The sequence below is a fragment of the Xenopus tropicalis genome, chromosome 3 (genome assembly GCF_000004195.4).
Source record: "Xenopus tropicalis strain Nigerian chromosome 3, UCB_Xtro_10.0, whole genome shotgun sequence".
Taxonomy (NCBI): domain Eukaryota; kingdom Metazoa; phylum Chordata; class Amphibia; order Anura; family Pipidae; genus Xenopus; species Xenopus tropicalis.
The window spans coordinates 22,786,393-22,813,952 of NC_030679.2; the positions used below are offsets into that span (position 1 = coordinate 22,786,393).

Here is a 27,560-nt window from a genome sequence, read left to right on the forward strand (position 1 = left end):
GGGTTTAATTACTGTTTAAATAATGTTTTTAGCAGACTTTAGGTAGGAGATCCAAATTACGGAAAACCCCAGGTCCCAAGCATTCTGGATAATGGGTCCCATACCTATAATATAAATTAAATAAAAGGATTAAATGAAAGTTTTATGACATTTTGGGAAGCATCTGAAAAACAACTGCATACAGGGCTTCTTTGTACATACAGGTATGAGATGTTTCCCGGAAACCTGTTATCCAGAAAGCTCTGAATTACAGAAAGGCCATCTACCAAAGACTCCATTTAAAACAATTCAGATTTTTAAAAATAATTTATTTTTTTCCCTTTAATAATAAAACAGTACCTTGTACTTGACCCTAAGATATAATTACTTCTTATTGGAGGCAAAACAATCCTATCGGGTTTATTTAATGTTTAAATTATTTTTTAGTAGCCTTTAGGTATGGAGATTCAAATTACAGAAAGACCCCTTATTTGAAAAACCCCAGTTCCCAAGCATTCTGGGTAACGGGTCCCATACCTGTAATTCTGTGTCAAATATACTTCTACTGATACTGTCAATGTATTTTATTTCAAGATAGAGCCAAAAAGTCAATAGTACAAAAAATGTATTAATATTTTATTTCTAATTATTTTGGGAATATTTAATCTACAGCAGTGTTAGATACAGCAATATTTCTTTTTTTATCTGATGAGGATATTGGTATATATAAGAAAAGGTTCCTAATGGCCTTTTTACACCTCTAACATTTAGAGGCTTCAATTAATGCTCTGCTGCTTTCATCTAGTACATTTTTATGTCACCTCTAATGTCTCTGTTTTATTACAGAAAGCACAGTACGTTTTCAATGGATCATGAAAGATCTCATTGTATGTTTATATTGCTTGCTAATAAGAATGTTCCAATGTGCATATGCCATATAAAATAGAAATCTCTCAACCTTAGCCTTGATGTCCCATTTCTGACCTAGGGATTCCATGACCTTATGATGCGTTTTATTGCTCCTTTTACTGAATACCCTTTCTCCAATAATACAGGGTGGTGGAGAAACAGCAAAACTGCCTCCTGTTCATTTTAAGGACATTGGCAGGAGGGACACTTTGTTGCCCTCAAGAAATCTCTCTACCCATACTTATAACTATATATGAATTGCTCCCCGTGGGAATTGCTGTGGGTAAAACTTATTTCTCATGTAATTCTGCAAAAATGCAGAGGGAGCGTTTTCATGAAAATATGCCGGGTCAGTTTTACAATTTGCATAGGGAGCAATCACGGGTATTTTGGGTGCTTGGTTTCCTGCTAGGAGTGAGATTTTCTGTAAGCAACAACAGGCCCGGATTTGTGGCGAGGCCACAAAGGCCCAGGCCTAGGGACTTAGGGTGGCAAACATTTAGGGGTAGCCTCGGGGTGCCCGGATTTGAAATCTGGCGCTGGGAAACAAAGTGCCTTATCTGCCATTTCACATGGGGGATGCAGGCTTTTGATGCCACTGCTGGAAAATGAGTTGTGAGGTTCATGGAAAGGTGTCCCCGGAGGTGCGCCATTAACTGGTGGTGGTCAAAAAGCCTTGCAAGGATGTATAGGGTAGGGATGGATTTCTATTGGGGGAGCCCGGAGGCCGGCAGCCTCCACTGCCCACCCCTTTCCTTCAGCAGGATAGTGCACATATGCATCCATCTGTAGCACAGGGGAAAGGGTGTGGGGGAGATTAAATGAAGATTCAAACAGCTGGCAAAATCTTCTATTCTATGGTGATCCGGTTGTAAGTGAGCTTCAGATATGGCTGGGAGGCATGCTTGTAAATAGGTGAAGTTTATATTGTTGTTGTCAATAAAGTTGGTTCTGGAATTGGAAATAAACCCGGGAGGAATTAGGGGGAGGCAGCCATTCTGGCAGTGTGAGAGTCAGGAAGAGAATGTTTCCTGAGAGGGAGAATAGGCTGGCTGGTTTTGTGTCACAGGAGTGGCAGCAGATCTGGTGATTGTTCAAATGTTAGGGAATCAAATAAAGGGTGTTATAGACCCCAGCGGCTGAGTCACCCAAGAACAGGCTGCAGGGTGCTTACACTGAATACCCCCTGTAATGAGCACTACAGGCCAGAGAACTGTGCCGGCACAGATAGGAGCAGTAACTCAGAGGCAGAAGCTGTTCAGGTGTGAGAGCAGTCTGTGGGGGAAGCCTCAGTCAGGTCACACAACAGAGCAGTTTGGGAGGCCTAGCCGGGTCATACACAGAAACCAGAGACACACAGCACCAAGGGATGAGACTAAGCGGATGGTCAGGAAACAGCCAAAATCCTACACAGGAATCAACAACAACACAGTATCAGAGGATTCAGAATTAGAGGGTCAGACAAGCAGATTTCACAACAGCATTTTCTAGCTAAAGCACAAATTCTAAACTTTCTCATAACAGAACCTGCTCAGACAAGGAGCAAAGCAAGGCAGGGTCTATAAAAAGGTTTCTCCTTTTGCTGATTGGGGGAGAGGTGCAGGTAAGATTAACCCCTACTATTGCTGGAACTACACCTAACATCAACAGACGTTACAGAAATAAAAGCTGAAACCTGGTTCAGTGATTAGTCTTCCACATCTATTATTTTAACTTACTGTACATGTTGCAACTAGGCCCGGGTCTTTATGGCCGTGCCACAAATCTGGTTCTGGTGCCCTATGTGCCACAACCTTAATGGAGACTGTCTAATACAGGTAGGGGCGCTGCTGTCATGAGGCGTGTTTCTCCGATGGCAGGGTCCGGCAATTTGTGCTATCTGCACTAGTGATGCGGCCCACCCTTGCCCCCCCTCTGATGCAAAAAAGCTAAGCGCGTGAGGAGCGATGGGGCAGCATCAACTTGTCTGCCTTCGGCGGCTAGGACCCCGTAGGTGGCACTGAGTCCAGATGATTATCAGAATGCTCTAAACTGTGTTTTTGGAATGAAAGCCGACTGTATCAGGCAGTTTCAATTTACATAAATAGGAAGTGGCATGGGTGGCTTCGGGCTTTTCTCTCTCTTCTGATTAGGCTTCTCATCATAGAAAAAGCAAGCCTGGGCGCTTAGAAATCCAGGACAGACTGGTGGGCTTTGGCCCTCATAGGCCCTGCCACCCCAGATCCAGGTACTTAGTGGTGCAACTCGGAGGTACAAGGTTGTACAGGTATGGGATCCCTTATCCGGAAACCCCATATCCAGAAAGCTCCGAATTACGGAAAGCCCGTCTCCCATAGACCCCATTTTAATCAAATAATTCAGATTTTGAAAATTGATTTCCTTTTTCTCTGTTAAAATAAAACAGTGCTTTGTATTTGATCCCAACTAAGATATAATTAATCCTTACTGGGTGCAAAACAATCCTGTTGGGTTTAATTAATATTTTATTGATTTCTTAGTAGACTTAAGGTATGAAGATCCAAATTACGGAAAGACCCCTTAACCGGAATACCCTTGGTCCCGAGCATTCTGGATAACAGGTCCTATACCTGTATAAGCAGAATTTGAACATGATGGAACATGTTTTTCTTTTAACTCCAATTGTCACGTGTCTAATGTGGAATAATAATAGAAGTGTTTTGGTGTTGTTCAGAGAGTGGCCATGCATAACCATCTATAGGAATCAGTCTCGAACTGAATGTGTTTCATACACAAAGATCTTTACTCGCTTCAAAATGATTCAGCAGAGCCTTTAGGCAGAAAACTGCCCTCCTGACAGGGATGAAATAACACTGCGGTTCAACAGAGCACTTCGGAAATGCTAATTTATAACTCTGCAAACTTAATTTTATTTTTCCCTTATTACTTTTTTATATGACATTTCACAGTCCTTTGGCCTCAACAGAATTTTCTGCATCATAAAAATGACAGTCCGGGTGATTTACAGAGATTGGTCAGTCTGAATGAGGCAGATGGAATGCTTCAGGATTGTCAATTTATCCTCCATTACCTAGGGTCAACTCTCATATTCAGTATATCATTAATACATCTTGCTAAATCACTTGGAAAATGCTTATACTGTGATGCTGAGTGACCACGTTAAATTCTATGGATAATGAAGTGGAACTGCATATAGAAAAAGTCTACTTAATGGGAATATTTAACTGCTCTCTTCTCTCTGTGGTGTCACCAATAAAACATTATAAATGCTCATTGTGCAAAGTTAAAACATTTTCATCTGTGATAACTTCAGAACTTTACAGGTAGGGAAATAGGCATATATTTGCCTTCTGCACACATTTTTTCAGGTTATTGGTTTTCATGTATATATACTTTAGTTACAAAGTAAAGAATTCACCATTCTTACAAAATGATGTTCTGGGGTGAAGGTCAGGTAGACTGCAGTGCATGCATTGCACCGTGGGTCTATATATTGTATGTTTTATGTGTTAACAGATGGGATCTCACAATAAAAATGTTTCATTAAACACGTATCAGTCACTAACAGTTGTAGGGAGTTTGTGTGGCACTTGTATAGATGACTGCAATAAACCAGTAAGTAGAAACCATTTTCACACTGCACAAAACAAAACCAAAATTTGGACACAAAATTTGGACATATTTTGCATTGGGTGGGGGAGGCTTCTTGCCAGTCTAGCCATGTGATTGGCTGAGGATAGAGTTCCTGCCATTTTGTTTGATGCTACGTGGGGCCCTTTTTTCTGAGGAGTTTGGCTCCATGATCAGAATCTTTAATCTCATAATGCATTCCTTTATAGTTGGTTATATGAGAAAATGGGAACCCCTACCTGATATTTAGTAATATTTTTATGGGATCATCTTTTCTTTAATGATTAGGGAGAGATCTTTATTTGGAGAGATTTGGATTTGCTTCCCTATGTACTGTAAGTCACACAAGGTTTATTCCAGTCCATGATCTTGCTTTTATTTTTATTTCTTTTTGTAACCAGATTGTGAATTGGAAAAAACCAATGCAAGATAACACCATTAAAGTTTATATCTATATTGGCTTTTCTTACAATATGCCCAAACCCAAGCTATGAATAGTAATACATTTGCCCCATAGTATCTAGCAGTAGTAATGAAGCCCTAATGTTTTTAAATGCCAAGGGCAGATCTCAGACAGGCACCTCATAGCTGAGATTCACCTCGGCAAAAGGCTGTTATCAGAGCCTCATTGTGCTAATAAGTCTCACCTACAATGATTCTGTATTCAGCAGCCTAATGAACCCCAGTACTGTTTTTTTGACAGATACATTATGCAAAAATCAAGAATATAGCCATAATATAAGCAAGCTTAGATTTCTCTGCAGAAAACTGTAAAAAGGTACAACTGGAACTGGACCAAATATTGATTCAGGATGCTGTTACAGAACTGCAGATTCTAGCCGTACCTTGAGAAGTAAGTAATATGAACCAATTTAGGAGCTGCTGTGGCTTGAATGGTGAGGAACGCTGGTAGAGAAGAGGCAAAACTAGAAAGATAAGCAATCTTGATAGCATTTAGACAAGCGTATTTGAGACACATGTAACTTGCCAGGATTCTTGATCCTCGCATCTCTTCTGCACTACAACTGTGGAGACTTATTCCCTCCCTTCCAACTTACTCTGATGTACCCCGCTGACGCAATAAAACAGACTGACACCGTTATGTGGGTGGAGTTCGGCCACAGCTTTATTACGAATCCAAACATCACAGTAGTCCTTGCCATGAATTTCAAACTTTACCAAACATCTTACTGAACTTTATAGCTATTTTAAAATGAATGCCAGCCACTGCGAACGCAGTGGGCATGTGGAAACCATCAACCAACACCAGAGATTAAATGGCCAAGGACTATCACCCGCCATTAGCTGTGACAAATAAAATACGAGCATATATAAAATTTTTTTTTTTTTTTTTTAATAAACAGTGGCTGAAAAGAAAAATATATCATATACTGTAGCTGATAGCAAATACAGAATTACAGATCACAAGATAAATGTGCTTAAACAGGGAGGGGGGGGAGGGAGATGCGACTCCGTGATACTGCAGGTGGGGTGAGACGCTGCGTGGGAAGCTGGCAGGCAGACAAAGGGGAGGGGTGAGTGAGGGGGCTGTTCATCCCTGCATGGGTGTAATTTAATCCTTTATAAGCCCGGAGGGAATTGAGCCCCAGGTGGCTCCACAGTCCCTCCGCGCTTTCATTAGATATTTCAGCGCTCTCCATTCTGAAAATGCCTTCTGAAGGTTGTGTAGGGCCTTCCAATGGGTCTGCCTGTGGCCCAAGCCAGAATGTTGAACTCTGGATACTTCTGTGGTGTTGTGACACATTTGGAAAAGTTGCTTAATGTCATAAAATGCTGGTGACTGGGGCTCACCTTTTGTGGCCCCAGGCTTTCTGCAGCAACACCTATGGCTATTCGTTTATTTGAGGCAATCTGATGAACGGAACAGCAGAGCACCAGGAATTTAGAGGTGTAGGCGTTCAGATGAGGACAAAGTAGAGAGGACCCATTGCTAGCATTGAAATTCACGAAGAGGCAAAAAGTAGAACAGCAAATACAATTAAAATTATCAGTGTACGTTAATGTTAATTAGTATGGTCATTATCATAATTTAATTGTACTGATTAACTGTATGAAGTATTCATTAAAATACACACACAAATTGATGCTACAAATGTAACGTGATATCAAAATTTACTTATGTTAGGTGCTATTTTTTTTAAATTTGTAAAAAGGTCTACCGTAGGTCCTGCAACAGAATGAGGCCAGTTCTAAACAAAAAGCAGGTTAAAATAGGAGAATTGGGGTACAAATGTTCTAAGTACGCTGACAGATGGATGCAGCTATCTGGTTGCTAGGGTCTTATTTACCCTAGGAACCAGGCAGTGGGTTGAACAAGAGGCAGGGATATAAATAGGAGAGGGCCTGCATAGAAATAGAAATAATAAACAGTAACAATAAAAATAAAATTGTAGCCTCACAGAGCAAACGTTTTTGGCTGCCGGGGTCAGTGACCCCCATTTGAATGCTGGAAAGAAGCAGAAGGGGAAAACAAATACCATTTGCAAAGTTGCTGTTGGTTGAATAGGGCATTCTATAACATAGTGAAAGTTAAAGTAAAGGTGAACCACCCCTTTAAAGCCTTTTGAATCCAAAGTAACCTTCATATCTGGGGGTCCACCATTTATTAGTCCCTGCCCAGTCACTGGGATTATTAATGCAATGTTTTTCATATTAGTAGCAGTTTGTCCAGCATCTGCAAATGCAATATTTTTTTGGCAGCACCGGCCATTTATTGTTCTAGAAATTTTTCCCCATAGGTGTGAAGCAAGTCATAGAAGATGTTTAGCCCCTTGCTTATGTAGCCAATGTCAATTAAAGTAATATATTTTCATGTTTCCTGCTATACTGAAGCCCAAAGTTAGTTTATAAGTTAGAACTCATTGAGTGCTGGATAACACCAAGTAATATATATATATATATATAGTGATGAGCAAATTTATTTTAAATTAATGTATTTAATTGTATTCAGTTATAAATATTGGCTTCTACTAAGCTTTCTGGAAACACTTGTATGTATGTATGTATGTATGTATGTATATGTTTATTTATAAAGCGCTAAAGTTGTACAGTGGAATAGATTAATACAAACAGGGGGTTATTAAAATAATAATAGATAAATACAAAGTATAACAATAAATACAAATAAATACAAGGTATATTTGCAAGTTAAGAATCAAAGAGACAAGTGGATAGAGGTCCCTGCCCCGTAGAGCTTACAATCTAAATGTAATGAATTGCATTCAATACTATTTATGATTGTTGTAGCAGACCTCCCATGGCACTTCTGTTTGTGCTTACTGATACTGCAGGCTACACCACAATGTAAGTAGTTTGGCAGGTTATTCAAGAGTTGGTACACACCTAACAGCATTCAATCTTTTGGAAGACTCAACATATAACTTTGCTCTCTCCTCTACTTCTGACTTATATATATATCCTTATAACAACTAAGTCTTTACCCAACGAGTGAGAAAAAATGAAAAACCATGAGATGGTGTTGAATCCAGAAATATTTTATTGACAATATATATATATATATGAATGCAACACAAAGGGGCACATTTACTAATCCACGAATCCGAATCCCGAACGGCAAAAATTCATATTGGAAACGAAAATTTCTGAACTGTTTCATAGCAGTTGCAACTTTTTCGTATTTTTCATGACTTTTCGCCGCAAATTTTTTGTATTGAACGATCGTAAACGCTGGGAAAACCTTTCTGACTTTGATCCTTCAGTGCACTTGCGCACGAAAGAACGTTCGTTGTGCAACGAACGTTTCGGTAAGGTGACGAAAAGTCGGGGAACATACGAAAAAGTCGCAAAAATACAGATCATTAAGAAAAAAATGCATTCGGACGCCTTCGGAGCGTTCGTGGATTAGTAAATGTGCCCCAAAATGTTATGCCAGTATCATACACGTTTTTCCTAACGTTCCAATTTTATCCTCCCCTTGGCCAAATAAGATTACTATAGTACACTGTCTATGAAGATTCTCATTCATCCAGGTCATGATATACAGTTCAATGGAACCATTGTGATTGGATGTCTGTGACTCTACTACCATCAAGAGTTTAAATACCGGGGAATTCCCTACCAGTCATTTGAACTGAAGAAGCCACTCGGATGAGTGGTGAAACGTTTTCAAGAAAAACTCAGAAAAGTCCAGTTGTTTTAGACTTAATTCTACTAGATACTATAGTACACTATAACAAATCCAATCCATATTGCCAGTGAGCCCATGCCCTTCTGCTTCCTTCACCAGCAAAATCACTCACCTTTCTTTACCGATTTATTAAAAGCAAATTAGACTCCATGTCATTTCCATTGGTGGCTCAGTGCTGAGCTCTGGGGTCCTGAGTTTGATTCCTGCTTGCATATTATTTGGAAGGAGTTTGTATGTTCTCCTCTGTATGTCTGTGTGGGTTTTCTATAGGTATTCTGGTTTCTTTCCAAAAAAACATACAGCTAGGTAAAATAGCTTCTCATACAATTGACCCTACTGTGTATAAATATCATAGGGTCCTTAGACTGTAAGCTCCACTGGGGCAGAGAATGATATGAGAGATGTATAATTCCTGTAAAAAGCTTCATAAATGTGTTGGTGCTAAATAAAATAACATAATACAATAGAATAACTAAAACAAATCAGTAGCTTATCTGAATAAATCAACAATCCTACTGAGATTTTTATGTTTAAAAGTATTTTAGTAGATTTAAGGTATGGTAATCCGAATTACAGAAAGATCCCCTTTTATGTAACTTTATTCAGTTCTTTTCAAATTGTATGAGCCCCAGGGCTACACCAATCCAAGGTGATTTTACTAGAAATGTGTTAAATATAAATATAAATATAAATATAAAATGATCACACCACACCTAAATGTTATTGTCTAAATCCAAGAATCTGCCTGATTTCTTGAACACAATCCAGAGCACAAGATTTCAGCCCGATTTTGTTAATAGAAGAGAGAGGATCACTTGCTTCTGTATTTACCTTTTTATTTACTAAGTCTGTTATACACAAACACCTCCCAAGCATTCTCAATTAACGGTGGCCCCATTTGCCATTTAATGTACAAATTGTAGTCATTTTAGTTTTGTCAAGTGCATAACCTTGTCAACATTAAATATCATCTCCATTTTAGTGATTTCACTCAGTGCCAACATTCTGAATGGAATTTATAATAGTTTTGCACAATTTAGTATCAGCAAAAATAGATACAGTACTGTCTATGCCCACCTCCAGGTCATTAATAATCAAGGTAAAAAGCCAAGGACCAAGGACTGACCCCTGCGGTACTCCACTAACCACACTGGCCCAATTAGAAATTGTATCATTCACTACCAGTATTTGTGATCTATCCTTCAGCCAGTTCTCTGTCCAAGTTTAAATATCATGTTCCAGACCAATATTGCCTAATTTAATAAGAAACCGTCTCTGTGGTGATGTATCAAATACTTTAGCAAAACTTAAGTAGATCACATCCACTGCAATCCGAATGTATTGTACTTAGAAAAATACCTTTTTCTTTTGACTGTTTCTGGTAAGCAATACATTTGTTCCTGTTTAAGAACCACAGGCACCCAAAATATCTTCAATATTGTGTGAGCATAGGTAGACACGTTAGATACAGATAGTTCTCTATTATTGGCTTTTTAGGGAAACAAATGATACAGGTTTTTAAACTTTGCTCCAACTAATTATAAATCTATAACATATCTGTATATAATGAATGATTGTTCAGTGATTCAGTGATTTAGGCCTCCTAATTATACCACAGCATAACCCAACATATCGGCTTGCTAATATAGAAGAGCAGTGGAAAATATTAATGTCCATACAGGATTCAATGTGCCAAATCTCTCTGCAAAAGCAACTCTTAACTTTGTATATTCATCATCACATTTCTTTTCTGTACAGAAAATTGCCTAACCTCCCATTTTTGTCTTACTTACAGAAGTCATCCAGCTTACACTTGCTCAAGAAGAGATGATCAGCGTGACTACTGTAACAGTTGGTTTAAGTGCTGTGCTTACTTGTGCAATCCATGGAATTTTACGACCGCCTATTATATGGAAACGTAATGGAGTTATTCTGAACTACTTAGATCTGGAGGATATCAATGTAAGCTAACAACATGAAGTCATGGTTTTCTTTTACTTTAGCCTTCAAAATTGTTCCCATCATCTCTGATTGCTGCTTTTATTGTTCGATACTGTTGCAGGCTTGGGCTCCACGTCTGTATGCTGTTCTTTTGTGCTTACTAAATATTGTGCAAATAGAGGCTGTGTAAGAGAATATCCAAGTCCACATGATGCCCATATTGACTGTAATGCAGCTTAAGTGCCATTTATGAAATCAAACAAATTTCGGTGCCTATACCGGCACATTGCTTGCAGCATTTTGTAAAGATTCTGGATATAAAAATTGCTTTATGGATAAAAAACACTGATCCAAGTTTTTAAACTTAGCACTTTGCCCACTCAATTTAGCCAATAATGTGCCAGATTCAATTCACATGTTTATATATTTATATAATTCTATGTTTATAGAATTAATAGTTAAATCTGATGATTGTTCATAGTAAATCAAACAACAACCCTGTGGAAGCCAAATCCAGAATAATCTGTGGCATTTTAAAATTCCGGTGCTCTTATCAATTCCGTCTTTGCAGGAATTGATTCAATCAAATCAATAGGAAATTTGTATTGTTTTGATCAAAATAGTTATTTATTCATTCTCCAGTCATTCTCCTAGGAAACAGTAACTGGTTTATCATTTAATACCATGTTTAATACCACATTGGGATATAGGAAATTAAAATTGAATCATTTTTTTCCAGTGGATTCAAGCAATATTCATAAAGTATTGATACGGATTGAATTCTGGATAGATCACTATTTTTTTAATTTTCAATTAATCCATAATGAATAATAAGGATAAGAATTGATCATTCTAGTAATAACTTATTATGGGATGACTAGAATTGATCATTTCATAACAATCACTAGTAAATCTACCCTTGAAGCTGTTAATGCTGCAAAATGTGACTCTACATAATATTAAGGTCTTTGGATTCATGCAAAAGAGAAAATGCTCAATTATACCAGTCTTTATACTGCAATTATACTGCCAGGGGAACCATATAACACTCTAAATGGGTGTGAAGGTATTCGTGCCAAAGAGTAGGCAACTGCAAATATACAGTATTTTTGTATTTCTGCCTTCACTATCTCTGAAAAAACAATATTTATTTTGCCAAAAAAGTAATTTAATAATTTTACATTCACCAGAAATATTCATAGTTATTCATTTGAAATCTTTGACAACAAATATTAATCATGTTTACTGTGCTAATTAGAAAAAGGTATAGAAAATCACTGCAGTTTGTCATGTTTTATCACTGAGGAAACATATTGACAGTTTCAGACAAATTACTCATGCGTAGTGATGGAGACATTAGTGTTGCAATAACGGTGATTTGCATTGGCAATTAAAAGAATCAAAAATAAATAAATGGAGGCAAAAAATTGCCAACTCTGCTGCTAGGATGAGATACCATATTTTAATATGCTTAAAAGGGAATGCCACCCAAACACAACTTTTTGAAAAGTAATCACTTTTGCAATATACATCAATTTTAAAAAATGTAGCCTTCTCATGATTTTTAATGTAATAATATGGTATGTTTACCTAAACCCCACCCCCTGTTCCCCTACTGATCTGGCTGACTACTGAGACTGAAATAAAATGTAACAGTAGTCGACTGTCCTCAGCCTGCCTTTAGCCTGCATCCTCCCAATCCCACAATTCCCTGCACATGTGATGTTAATAAGGACAGGAACATCACAGTGCAATGCATTGTGGGGTATGTAGTTCCGGCATGATGTCTGTAAGCTGTGGAGAAGTTTTTACAATTTGTAACATCAGTGTTTTAGTCCCTCCTCCCCTGCCAGGATTTCAAATGATGCAGAAAGAGAACTGTTTTGCAACTGGATTTCAGCATACAAAAATGCTATTTATTCAACAGATTACAGTGATATATTGTAGGGGTTTCTGTGTTTTGTGGGGCTCTTTAAAAAATGTTGGTTCGGAAGCCGGAGTTCCCCTTTAATAGCTGCTGCAGAATTGCTGGCTTTAGGATTGCTATTGCTTTAAGATAGTTTTAATGAATATACAAATGATTGCCTTTCACCCTTCCTCCTGGTGGATTTGTTCTCTTCTCAATAGATTTATATATTATAAACTTTGGGTAGTTGTTGAACAGCTCCTAGATGAGAGGACAGGCAAGAGATAAGCAGGGCCATTACTAGCAAAGGGCCAATGTTTCTTTTTTTTTTTAAGCAAAAGTATTCTCTTGGATAGAGGATGGTCTCTAAGAAGTTTTATTACATTTAGTCAAACCATGTCCCAATTAATACATTAAATCTCAGTCTCTACCAATCTGGTTGTTGAAGGAGAAGTGACCCAGTGGAGTTGTATAAGGGCTGGTTAATGAGACTCCAATGCTGATCCAGGACAGTGTTTAATCTCTACTTCCTTAGAGACCATTTCCATCTTCTGACAATAGGGACAAAATTGTAAATATTGTGTGTTCTTAACTCATTCAATTAAATGCCTATCAAGTCTGACATGGTTGATAATAAGCACAATCTATCGTGTTTTAGTTCTTTATTACAGCTACACTTAAAGGGACAGTTCACCTTTGAGTTAAATTTTAGTATGTTATAGAATGTCTTATTCCTATCAGTTTTGCAATTGGTCCTCATTATTTAGTTTTTATAGTTTTTTTATTATTATTTTCCTTCCTTTCAATTGGAGGTCACTTACCCCAGCAGCCAAGAAGCTATTGCTTTGTATGGTCACAGTTACCCTTCTATTCAGTCCCTCTCCTGCTCATATTCCAGTCTCTCATTTAAACAATTGAAGGTTTGGAAGCTAGAAACTTTCTTTGTTTTCACAGTCCCTTTTTACTTGCTGTCTACTTAATATGCATAGTGCATGGAACTAACCCAGAATAATGACAGGTTACCAGGGCCGGTGGGAAGGGTTCGGTTCTTCTAACTCTTTTCAGCTTTCAAATAGGGGTCACTGACCCCAGCCGCCAAAATTATTGCTCTTTGAAGCTACAGTTTTATTGTTATTGTTACTTTATATAACACATTTTCCTATTCAGGTCCTCTCCTATAAATATATCAATCTCCCATTCAATCCACTCCCTTGTTGCTAAGGTAATTTGGACCCTAGCAATCAGATAGCTGTGAAAAACTTTAAACTGGAGAGTTGCTGAACAAAAATTAAAATTACTGGAAAAACTACAAATAATAAAAAATAAAGACCAAATGCAAATGGTCTTAGAATATTACTCTCTACAGTACATCAGTGATCCCCAACCAGTGGTTTGTGAGTAACATGTTGCTCCCAGTGGCCTCAAAGTGGGGGCTTATATTTGAATTTCTGGCTTTGGGGCAAGTTTTGGTTGCATAAAACCCAGTGTAAAGTCAAACAGAGCCTTCTATAAGCTGCCAGTCCATATAGGGCTACCAAATAGCCAATTATAGCTCTTATATTCACCCCCAGGAACTTTTTCCATGCTTGTGTTGCTCCCCAACACTTTTTCCATTTGAATGTGGCTCCTGGGTATAAAAGGTTGGGGATCCCTGCTCTACATAATACAAAAAGTTAAATTAAACATGAACAACCCCTTTAATTTGAACCTTGTCATAGGCCTGATTCAAGAACAGCACTTCTTATCAATGTTCCCAGAGTCTATCAGAGTGCTTGTTATTAAAATGGCAAGCTTGGGAATTTGTCACATTTTTGTGTTTTATCATTTCTCAGGTGTTTGATGAATCTGAAAATGAATGTTACCTTGAAAAAAAAACCCTGTGAGCAGCAAGGCGGTACCTAGAGATATAACACAAAGCAGCTGGAATGTAGTACCTCTGTGTCAATGGTGCTACAGAAAGATACATTAAATAATCTGCTTTGTGTACTACCAATTTGAAGTAAATATTTTTACAGTGACTGTAAAATCCTGTTAGATAATGTAATAGTAACTCATTTTCTGAAGTGCAACCTGTAAACAGTTATTATATATATTAATTATATCTTAGTTGGGATCAAGTACAGGTACTGTTTTATTATTACAGAGAAAAGGGAATCATTTAACCATTAAATAAACCCAATAGGGCTGTTCTGCCCCAATAAGGGATAATTATATCTTAGTTGGGATCAAGTACAAGGTACTGTTTTATTATTACAGAGAAAAGGGAATCATTTAACCATTAAATAAACCCAATAGGACTGTTCTGCCCCCAATAAGGGGTAATTATATCTTAGTTGGGATCAAGTACAGGTACTGTTTTATTATTACAGAGAAAAGGGAATCATTTAAACATTAAATAAACCCAATAGGGCTGTTCTGCCCCAATAAGGGGTAATTATATCTTAGTTGGGATCAAGTACAGGTACTGTTTTATTATTACAGAGAAAAGGGAATCATTTAACCATTAAATAAACCCAATAGGGCTGTTCTGCCCCCAATAAGGGGTAATTATATCTTAGTTGGGATCAAGTACAGGTACTGTTTTATTATTACAGAGAAAAGGGAATCATTTAACCATTAAATAAACCCAATAGGGCTGTTCTGCCCCAATAAGGGGTAATTATATCTTAGTTGGGATCAAGTACAGGTACTGTTTTATTATTACAGAGAAAAGGGAATCATTTAACCATTAAATAAACCCAATAGGGCTGTTCTGCCCCCAATAAGGGGTAATTATATCTTAGTTGGGATCAAGTACAGGTACTGTTTTATTATTACAGAGAAAAAGTAAACCATTTTTAAAAATGTAAATTGTTTGATTAAAATGGAGTCTGTGGGAGATGGCCTTTCAGTAATTCGGAACCCGATACCTGTACAAAACATATAATGAATTATGCAGCTAGAGTTGAGCGTTTTTTTTTAATTGGTTAAATTACTTTGTTTCTGCACTTTACATGGTGTATAGTAAAGTAATGCATTGCTCATACAATACAGCACCCTGTAACCTGTATACACAGGAATAAGAAATCAGTAGTTTTTCATATTTTATCTAACTGAACCCTTTTCCTCTATTTATTAAACGTGAAATATTTGCACCGAAACGCTAATAAGATGACTTTTTTTAAATTCATTATTAACAGGCTATAAATGCTCATTTCATTTTACTCTTTTTAAATGGATCCGTCATATATGTGTTGTAAGGAGACCCAAATGATTAGTTAAAAGCAGACAAGTCTTTTTAGTTGCAATATTAAGGGCTGGCTTTGAATTTTACTAGGTCATAATTTTATAATATAAGTAAATTATCAAGGAGTCCCACTGATCAAAGGGAACAGATGCCTTTTTCAACTGCATCTTACATTCATTTGAGTAATGATAGCTGACTATGAGAGCAAAAAGAAGCTTCTGAAGTCACACACTATTGATTATATATATTATAACTAACAACTTCTTATTACTGTAACCTTTAATTTGTCAGACAACAATTCATTCTGACTAATACAACCATAAGCATTTAGCACACCTAAACCAACAAAAACAAATTTAAAGTGAAATGGTGTTATAATCAATTTTAGATCAGTAAGGAACAATTTTATTATTTTTTAATTCTTCCTTTATACCAGAAACGTCCCTATCATGAATATATCATAGAATTTATATTCTGGACTAGGATTTTTTTTACCTGCTGATATCTTTTAAAATCCCAATATGCAATATATCCAAAAATATCCAAAATCCCTAAATGGTATATTGTAGGTTTTGTATGCTCAACAAGTTCAACTTGTTTTATATATAATATTTTCTTGCTATTCCTTGCCCTGACATGTTAATCGGATTAATTACTTTACTGACATTTCCCCTTATGTCACACACTGCCGGATCAATTCCAGTTCTGTAGTGGCCTGACCAATTGCATACCATCACCCACCTCCAAACTTCAGAATAAGATGCTAAAGGGTTTATGTAATAAAAAGCACTAAGTTTTCCCAGGAGCAGTAACCCATAGCAACCAATCAGCAGGTAGAACTGACTGGTCACCTGTTTAAAAGCAAACAGCTTATTGGTTGCTATGGGTTACTGCTACTGGGAAAACTTAGTGCCTTTTATTACATATGTGAGTAAAAGGGGCCATACCCGTAGCAATTTCGATCTTTCGTGCAACCGATCGTTCCCACCCTCCACTAATGATCAGGGCTGGATCGTCAGATATGGAGGTAGAAACAATAGGGATTCTAGCTCCACCTGCTGATTCAGCCCTGAACGTAGATTTTGCTTGGTTGCCTTCAATGGCGCCCAATCAAAATCTTTTAACCTGGGCAATCGTCGAGTCGCCCGATATCCGTAGCCTTTTGCGATATCAGTCACCTTATCAAGCCGCCATACACGCACCGAAGATCGTACAATACAAAGTTTCATATGATATTATCGGTGTATGTATGGCCGGCTTTAGAGTTTCTAGCACTGCCTGCAGATTTCTTTGCTATGATCATTTTGCCAATGCAAAACATTGCCTGTCAGCATTGCCTTCACTATGTATGTATGTATGTATGTATGTCTGTATAACTTTATTTCTAAAGCGCCACAAGGGTACGCAGCGCTGTACAGTCTTACAGAATACAAAATTACACACAGGGAGAACAAGTGTTATAATAAATAAATACAATAAATATATATATATGTAGGGATCTCCAAAATTGGGCCCCTAGGATGGGTTCTCCTTGACAGGCACTAGAGGGTGGCCTTAGGGAACTGGACACCTAAAGGTGGTCCTAGTTGTTTTTGTGTTAAGAAAGGGAGTATCCCTGCAGTTCAGGGTTATGGCCACAGGGTGGTACAGTTAGTATAAAAGGCTGTGCAGCCATGTGCAGCCAGGTCTTCCTGCCTGGGACCCCTCTGGAGAGAGGATAGTGACAGGCTGGGTTTAGAGAGAAAGATATCTGTCATAGGCCGCTCTAGGAGTGGCAGACAGGGTATTTAGCTGGGCAGCTTGGCCCCACCAGGAGACATACCGAGATTAAGATCTCCCAGCACTAATGGCTGGAGTCAGGGACTAAAGAGATAGGAATAGGAGTTTGCCTAATCCGGGGGATAGCCGGGTGACATTTCCGGAGTGAGGTCTCCAGGGGGTGTCCGCTCGTCGGGAGTACCGGGGATAGCCCTAGAGAGGGTATTCCGGCGTGAGTACCGGAGGGAACCCCAAAGGGAGGGTCATTTGGCTGGAGTGTTACCGGTATCCCAGGAGAGAGGGACTTCTAAGGGAATAGAAGGTTTCCTGATGTATTCTATGTCTCCTGTATGCAAAAGCTGTCTGCCACTCTTCAAATAAACACAACACTTGGTTCAGCATACTTCCGAGTGTGTGTGTATTACTCCTGGAGGATCTACACTACCTGGTAAGGATATACCCCAGTGAGGGGGCAAGGTACTAGGAGTGCTGGGAGTCCCCAAGAAGGAGTACTATATTAAGATCTCAGGAGGGGAGTTATAGTTCATTCTATCCCTATCCTGGGTGGAGGCACGCCAAGTAGAAAGAAACATCTGTTCCCCATAGTAAGCGGGGCTCAGGATCCTGTTAGCGCCACTAGATCTCAGCAGGTAGCAGCACATTCGCTAAAGTGGGCTACATATAAATACAAAGGGAGTTAGTGCCATGTGGTATGAGGCACAGTAGAAAAAGAGGTCCCTGCCCCGTAGAGCTTACAGTCTAAGTGGTTGGGTAACATACAGGCACAAACTGGAAGGTAAGAGTGCACTAGGTATGGGCATTTGCCCTTAAGCGCAGGACTAGGCAAAATAATGTTTCAGTGCTCCAGAAGGTAACAGCTGAGTTTTTTCTTAAAGAGAGTGGGTGAGTTTTCCCTACGGAGGGATTCAGGGATAGAGTTCCAGAGGTAAGGAGCAGCGAGAAAGAAAGGTTTAAGACGAGAGAGCGCAGTGGGTGTGGATGGTGTAAAGAGATGGAGGCTCTGAGAGGAGCGGAGGAGACGACCAGGAACGTGCAGAGAGACCAGTGAAGAAATGTAGTGAGGAGCAGAGGAGTGAAGGGCTTGAATGTTATCGGAAGGATTCTGTAAGCTATCCTTTGCTTAACAGGTAACCATGCAAGAGAGCTTAATTGAGGCTGAACAGGTTCCCTCCTAGGAGAGAGCAGGAGGATCCTGGCAGCAGAGTTTAAGATTGATTGCAGGGGAGAGAGGTGGGAGTCTGGGAGGCCGGTTAGTAGGAGATTGCAGTAATTTAAGCGGGAAAGGATACAAAATTCTTTTAATTTCTTCTAGTGTTTCTGTGTGTTAAGCTTTAACTTTATCTTACTCAGTGTTATCATCTTACATTAAATAAATACTGCGTTTGCAATGAATTGTTTTTCTCAAAATTGAATATGCAAATCATAATAATATATAACATAACATCATGGATTAGGTTTGCCAGCTTTGTGCAGTTCACTAGTTTTTTGTTAGGCCAATATTTTCTTTTTCATCAAAATGTAAATAACTTCAGGTTAGTAAGAAAATAGTGATCATTTCCAATGGGTTTTTAATGTTAAAAGAGTTTGCTATTGCAGAGTGTTATGATGCATTATGTACTGTATATTCATGGATTCAGGAAAATGTGTTCAATCTTATTCTAATTGCTCTTTAAGCAGCAACATAATCTTTTGTAAAAATAAAGATTCAAATCTAACTTTATTGATAAATATTTGATACCTTGTAGTGCAAAACAAACCATTTATGAAACACTGTGTTATGCACTTTAGTATTATTATACACAGATGTCAAAAAAATTCAAGTACAGGTATTGGACCCGTTATCCAAAGTGCTTTGGCCTGGGGTTTTCCAGATAAGGGGCCTTTCGGTAATTTGTATCTACAAAAAATCATTTAAACATTAAATAACCCCAATAGGGCTGTTCTGCCCCCAAAAAGGGGTAATTATATCTTAGTTGGGATCAAGTACAGGTACTGTTTTATTATTACAGAGAAAAGGGAATCATTTAACCATTAAATAAACCCAATAGGGCTGTTCTGCCCCCAATAAGGGGTAATTATATCTTAGTTGGGATCAAGTACAGGTACTGTTTTATTATTACAGAGAAAAGGGAATCATTTAACCATTAAATAAACCCAATAGGGCTGTTCTGCCCCAATAAGGGGTAATTATATCTTAGTTGGGATCAAGTACAGGTACTGTTTTATTATTACAGAGAAAAGGGAATCATTTAACCATTAAATAAACCCAATAGGGCTGTTCTGCCCCCAATAAGGATTGATTAAATCTTAGTTGGGATCAAGTACAGGTACTGTTTTATTACTAGAAAGAAAATGGAGATCATTTTTAAAAATTATAATTATTTACTTATAATGGAGTCTATAGGAGATAGCCCTCCCATAATTTGGAACTTTCTGCATAATGGGTTTCCAGATAACAGATCCCATACCTGTAGTGGTCATTTTTTGTGTGGTGCTAAGGCCCAAAAAGATTATAACTCAGAGCAAAGCTTACACAAACAACTTACCTCTGCAAAACTTCAAGATGAGCATCATGTTTATAATATGTATTTGTGGTGCAAAGTAATGTTTTTGTTATTCATTCATTATTCTGAAATAATGAAGAATACAAGTACAGGTATGGGATCCCTTATCCGGAAACCCGTTGTCCAGAAAGTTGCTAATTACGGAAAAGACCATCTCCCATAGACTCCATTATAAGCAAATAATTTATTATAAGCAAAAAATGTTTAAAAATTATTCCGTTTTCTCTGTAATAATAAAACAGTACCTGTTACTTGATCCCAACTAAGATATAATTACCCCTTATTGGGGGCAGAACAGCCCTATTGGGTTTATTTAATGGTTAAATGATTCCCTTTTCTCTGTAATAATAAAACAGTACCTGTACTTGATCCCAACTAAGATATAATTACCCCTTATTGGGGGCAGAACAGCCGTATTGGGTTTATTTAATGGTTAAATGATTCCCTTTTCTCTGTAATAATAAAACAGTACCTGTACTTGATCCCAACTAAGATATAATTACCCCTTATTGGGGGCAGAACAGCCCTATTGGGTTTATTTAATGGTTAAATTATTCCCTTTTCTCTGTAATAATAAAACAGTCCCTGTACTTGATCCCAACTAAGATATAATTACCCCTTATTGGAGGCAGAACAGTCCTATTGGGTTTATTCAATATTTAAATTATATTTAGCAGACTTAAGTTATGGAGATCCAAATTACGGAAAGATCCGGGAAACCCCAGGTCCCGAGCATTCTGGATAACAGGTCCTATAGCTATATTTCATAATGGAGTCTTTGTGTTGTCTGCCCGCCTAACACTTTTGCCTTAAAAAAAATCGAGAGCATAGAGAAATGCTGTTGTAGGTTAATTTAAATTTGGTATGGGTCTTGCACAGGATATTCATTCTGACTATCACTACTACTAGTGCGGAAAGAAAGAAATATTGCAATAAGTAAATGTAGGCTTTACATCTGTCTATCTACTATAGTAGTCATGTTTTAAATATAATCATTGATTTGTTTTTTAATATTGTTGATGACAGTTCAAGCATGCCCTCAAATGCCACCTTTGAATTGACCCGTTTGTGAGAAGATAATATAAACTAACAGTTGAATAATAATGAATCACAGTGTTTTTGACAGGGTGAGGATTAAAGGGTTTATATATGTCTACAAGTGCAGTTGCTCGTAAAGCCACTTGTATCAAAGTTCCCTATAGTTGTGCTCAGTGCCACTCAGTGCTTCCTCTCTTCCGTTTCAAATTGAGCGTTGCTGCACCCATTGATGCAGGGGAACCCAGGAGCTATCACCACGTGTGGACCAGGTGGTAGCTCCAGGGTTCCCTCAGCACCCTGTGTCAATAGCTGCAATTTAGTTGCACTGAAAGTAATAGAGTGCACACATTACTTGCTTGCCAAACACCAGGAATTAGCCAGGCAGACTACAAAAATATTTGGCGCTACTGCATTGATTTGTGACTAAGCAGTACTGTATTTAGGTCCGGTGCCACCCTAGACCTAAATACAACACCCCCCCCCCCCCCATGGTGCCAAGTGATGTCAGCGCACTTTTATATAGGCACTTAAGGCCTCCCCCCAGAAGCTGCCGTCCTAGGCACAGGCCCTTGGGTGCCTCTATATAAATACAGGCCTATAACTAAGCACTTGCAGTTGATTTCATTTATAATCCCTTTGTGTCCACAATGACTGGGATTATAGGGAACAAAAGTAGAATTGTGGGGAAAAAACATGGTGAAAACTTTGCTCACTGCATTTGCAGCTGTACCTGTGCCCTTTTGTCTTTGTTCTATAAACTGAAGAAGAAGATTTTATTAAAGAGCTTTATAGAAAGTGATATAAATATTGCATCTTGTCTTTTAAATAATAGAAACGTATGATTTTTTTACTTGTTGGACATTTTGTGTTTACACAAATTAAAGATATTTTCCATATATTTTTGTTACTTGCAGGACTTTGGAGAAGACAATTCTTTATATATTACCAAGGTAACAACCATTCATATGGGCAATTACACATGCCATGCTTATGGCTATGAGGATTTGTACCAGACCCACATCCTTCAGGTGAATGGTTAGTAAGTGGCACGCATGACATTTAACAAAAAATAAAGCTAATGAGCTGTCAATAATGTCTCTTATATGGACATTTTAATTGCCTTTACTAGCTGAAATGTTCAACAGTCTGTTGATTGGTCACTTTACAAGTAATAGATCTGGTTTCTGTTAATTGAGAATTGTGGCTTCTTGTGAAGCTTTTTACTGTGTTAAATGGGAAAAAAATGTGCAGTTGTACATATGATAACAAACAGAGGCATAATACATTCATTTATGGTACATACTGTATGTTCACACTCATACATGAAAGGTTCTGACATAGGCTCTTATGGGCGGTGTCATTACATAAGTAACATTAAAGGCCAGAGAGGATTCCAGGAGCTCCATGAACAAGGGACATAGACTTAAATGTCCTATTTTAAATGAGAAAGGTTTTCAGTCTACAGGTCCATGAATGGCCTTTGCGTCTTGTGTAAAAATCCATTTTCTATTTTTTCTGCCTTTTTGGCCTGTTCTATTCAGCTTGAATGGCCCTTAGAGCAATGGCACAAGTAGCGATTTGTCACGTGCTGGAAATTGCCAAACCTGTGGGGGACAAATTATGGGAGAATACCTTGCCATCTGGATCCATTAGAATCTTTGCATGTAAAACAATTTATATGTGGTGCTCCTGGCTAATCGCGCAAATGCACAAATAGGCATTAACTACCAATTACCCAGGGCCACCAGGTTTTACACAGAAAGTTAAATAGAGGCCAAAGGCCATTTATGCATGTTTTTCTTAAAACTATACTTCATACACAACAGGACATGCTGTTTTAGGCATATGTAGACATTCGTCTCTGGCTGTGATATCCTTCCATTGGGCTTATGCTGCATTGACATATAGACAAGGTCTTCCAAAAAATATTAGGAATATGTATTATTCCACAGACCCCCCCTTAGGCTCACAAAGAGATCCAATATCTCCCTCACGTTGTTCCACTGTGAAGTGATGGATTCTCGGACTTAGAGACTTCCAGAGCATTTGTGCCATTAAAGGTTGGCCAATTTTTAGACTTCGTTTTAGAAGTAACTGCTTGCCAAGCTACCATTTAACTGGTGTAAAAAGCTACTGGTTCTGGGATTTTTTTTCACATATTGATTCTGAATGGACATGTTGATGAGACCATAGAAATTAAAGAAGGCACCTTATGGTTTGATAAAAAGTAAGTTTTCAGGTGGGATTGTGGCCTCCAATACACTACTATTCGTGCCCACTATTTTGGGGCCCATGTTTGTATCAAGGTTAAAGTGACAGTAGCAGGTCACTAGCTTTATAATATTTGTGATGTCTGGGATTGCCATTGAACCCTCAATTTTTTATAAAGCCAATTGTAAAAAAATTAAATTGTTAGTGCTTTTCCATTTGAATCAAAAAATCTAGGTTTGAAGATTTCTGAGCATATGGGTGGGGACATGCATTGGTAAATTTTTAAATAAATATAAACATTTGCAAGTGTCTCAATGTACATTGGCTCCAGTAAAAGTGTTAACCACTCAAATAAAAAATTATAGACAGGAAAAAATAGGAACCCGTGGTTGTTACTTAGGCCTTGGTAACTGGTAACAGTACAGGTACAGGTATAGGACCCAGTGCCGGGCCAAGCCGACCAGGCGCCCTGTGACTTTTTCTTATATTTTTGGGAAGTGCATATTGCCTTGTACTTAAAAGTGTACAGTAAAGCACATGCCTCTCTGCCTTAGAAACATGTTTTGGCTATGCAGAATATACCTAGAAAAGATATATATGTACATACAGTATATAAAACTGAAGTAGATAATATTAAATGAATGCAGACACATATATATTTATATATAATAAGTAATAAAAACTGAATTACATTTAGGTGAATGCACAGTATAAATCAGTATGTTATGTGATCCTCCTAAACTTGTACTGTAGTTTCTAGTACTGAAGGGGTTGTTCACCATTAAATAACTTTTAGTATGATGTAGAAAAGGGGTCCCCAACCTTTCTTACTCACGAACCACAGACAAATGCAAAAAGACTTGGAGAGCAACACAAGCATCATAAAAGCTCATGGAGGAGCCAAATAAGGGCTAAGATTGGCTATTAGGCAGCCTCTATGCACACTATCAGCTTACAGGGGGCTTTATTTGGTAGTAAATCTTGTTTTTATTCAACCAAAACTTGCCCCCAAGTCAGGAATTCAAAAATAACTACCTGGTTTGGGGGCACTGAGAGCAACATCCAAGGGGTTGGGGAGCAACATGTTGTTCCTGAGCCACTGGTTGGGGATCACTGCTTTAGAGAGTAATATTCAGAGACAATTTGCAACTGGTCTTCATTTTTTATTATTTGTGGTTTTGAGTTATCCAGCTTTCCATAACTAAGCCCTAAGCACATGCCTCTGCTGCCTCCCTTTTATTCCAGCCCTGACCTACAGTTTAGCCATAGAAGTTACAACCTTTTTCCCCCCAACACTACACTTTATCTATCTGTTCTGTCTTCTCCATTAATGTATTTAAACTACACACCCACATACTTAATTGTAATATAATAAAACAATATAAAATATAACAATATAAAATAGCAACATTATCTTTGCATATTTATAGATTTTGTCTGTTATGTATTTATGTTAGATAGTATTCAGTCACTTTCAGCTTAACTTTAGCAAGTGAAAAATTAATAAACATTTTTCTCCCTTATAGTGCCTCCAGTAATAAGAGTTTACCCAGAAACTCAGGCTCAGGAGCCTGGAGTTTCTGCCAGCTTGAAATGCCATGCAGAGGGCATACCTAGTCCAAAAATTACATGGCTGAAGAATGGTATTGATGTAACTCCAAGGCTTTCAAAACAACTCACAGTCCTAGGTAAGGCAGCCATCATTCTTTTTTTAAATCATGTCAAACTAATGTTCAAGTTGAACAGAATTACAGCAATTAAAACCAACATCAATGATGGTGTTGCCCATAGCAACCAATCAGCAATTCAATTTGGCCTACAAGTTAGAAAACAAAAGCAAAGATTTGATTGGTTGCTATGGGCAACATCACCAGTAATGTTGGCTTACACACTATAATAAATATGCCCCTAAGTCTACCTTTTTTTGTTTCTTGTATTTCGATAAATCTGTTCTTTGGTGTCCTGACCAGGGTCAGACTGGGGGTTGCAGGGCCTACTGGGGCTACTGCTTTAGGGGCCCCTGGACCCCCCAATGGGCCCCCACAGGGGCCTTCACACCGTGCCCCCAGAGGCCCCCACCACCTATCTGCCCCCTCCCCCAATGAGTGAAACTTACCTTCAGGGCATCAGGGAAGGGAGACCGGTGGATCAGGAGAGGGCCTTGCAGGGATTGGGTCTGGGCCACCGGGGCCCACCCAGTCTGAGCCTGGCCCTGACCATTGCTCTGCAGGGACCTGCCATAGATGGATAAGAGAAGCTGTGCAAACATCTTGAGTGCAATTGAATAAGTAGCTGTATAGTATTTTGCCAAGGCAAAATAATGCTGGCAGTATAGTGATAGCTCAGTTACAGACTGTTAGATCTGAGGCCATTCATAGAAATGGTTGAATGATTGCTATTCATAACATTGTTTTGCTTAGGGAATAGAAAGATTATCAGTCCAATTTGTTAGCAGATCATGTGTCAGTGAGACACTCCTTAGTAGTAAATTGTAAATTATAAACAAATAATAACTAGTGGCTTAGGCATTTGTTCCACTCTTTGCATCAGCAAGGGAGGCGGCAGATTTGGCAAACAGTTTCCCGGCTGAATCAAATGTTTTTATACTGCATGAGATGTTTTGTGTGTATTATTATAGGGGAGTAAACCTTCTGAATTGAATTTAAAATGATTGAAATGTTTCTCTGTTGCAGGAAATGGAAGTGAGCTCCACATTACCAGCGTACGTTATGAAGACACCGGAGCTTATACATGCATTGCCAAGAATGAGGTTGGGGTCGACGAAGACATTTCTTCCCTTTTCATTGAAGATTCTGCCAAAAAAACCCGTAAGCACTGACATTTTCTAGAGTCCTAGACAATTACTCTATATTTGATTGTAAATGTAGTTTTTTCAGCTATTAAAACATGTGTTCAGAGACATATTTGAAATCTAAAAAATGAAAAATCATTTTTTTTGAAGCCAACATAAATGTAATTAAAAATAAGATTCAGTTTAAACACCTATTCCCAATTAAAATGACAGGTCTGCTTGTTGGCATCTCCATATATTGTGGGCAAGTAGCCTGAGGAATTGGTGAAAAGGTGTGTTTTGCCTTTAATTTCTTTCTAGCAGGAGATGTAAGCTCCAGGGAAACTGAGGTTAAACAGGGAATATGCTTTCTGATATTGCAGGGGAAGGTTGTCCCTTGGAAAGGTGTTTATGTGTAATTAGAATGTGAGGACGGTCTCTCTGAGCAGGACACAGGCAAGGCTACATGTCAGCAGTAGGAGGAACTCCCAAAGGAACCAAAGGTTCTGTCTGCCACTACAATGAGCAGTTGGAATGGAATTACTTAGAGATTGAGAGTTAAAGGAACAGTAACACCAAAAAATGAAAGTGTTTAAAATAGTTAAAATATAATGTCCCATTACCCTGCACTTGCTTCAGAAAGACTGCTATAGTTTATATTAACAAGCTGCTGTCTAGCAACGGATGCAACTGAAATAGGGCTAAATGGTACAAGTTAAATAGCAGATAACAGCAGATAAGTTAAGATCTGTAGAACACCATTTTCTATTTAGCTAATCTACTATGTGCCACATGACCTGTGCCTTTTCTCATTTGAATGGTTTCATTTTGTTTGCACATTATCCAGAAATCCCTGAATTACGGGACGGCCATCTTCCATAGACTCCATTTTAATCAAATATTTCTACATTTTTTTAAAGTTGATTTCCTTTTTCTCTGTAATAATAAAACAGTACTTTGTACTTGATCCCAACTAAGATATAATTACCCCTTATTGGGGGCAGAACAATCCTATTGGGTTTATTTAATGGTTAAATGATTCCCTTTTCTCTGTAATAATAAAACAGTACCTGTACTTGATCCCAACTAAGATATAATTACCCCTTATTGGGGGCAGAACAGCCCTATTGGGTTTATTTAATGGTTAAATGATTCCCTTTTCTCTGTAATAATAAAACAGTACCTTGTACTTGATCCCAATTAAGATATAATTACCCCTTATTGGGGCAGAACAGCCCTATTGGGTTTATTTAATGGTTAAATGATTCCCTTTTCTCTGTAATTATAAAACAGTACTTTGTACTTGATCCCAACTAAGATATAATTACCCCTTATTGGGGCAGAACAGCCCTATTGGGTTTATTTAATGGTTAAATGATTCCCTTTTCTCTGTAATAATAAAACAGTACCTGTAATTGATCCCAACTAAGATATAATTA

General features: G+C 38.1%; 1 protein-coding gene across 1 annotated transcript in view; it reads left to right on the forward strand.

Annotated features, from left to right (window-relative positions):
• fstl4 (follistatin like 4) overlaps positions 1-27,560 on the forward strand; it is a 223,867-nt gene that overhangs the window by 174,273 nt on the left and 22,034 nt on the right. The window contains exons 7-10 of the mRNA XM_031898726.1: positions 10,461-10,627; positions 22,034-22,154; positions 24,857-25,018; positions 26,024-26,158. Of these exons, the coding sequence (XP_031754586.1) occupies positions 10,461-10,627; positions 22,034-22,154; positions 24,857-25,018; positions 26,024-26,158 (585 nt within the window). The remainder of the gene's footprint in view (positions 1-10,460; positions 10,628-22,033; positions 22,155-24,856; positions 25,019-26,023; positions 26,159-27,560) is intronic.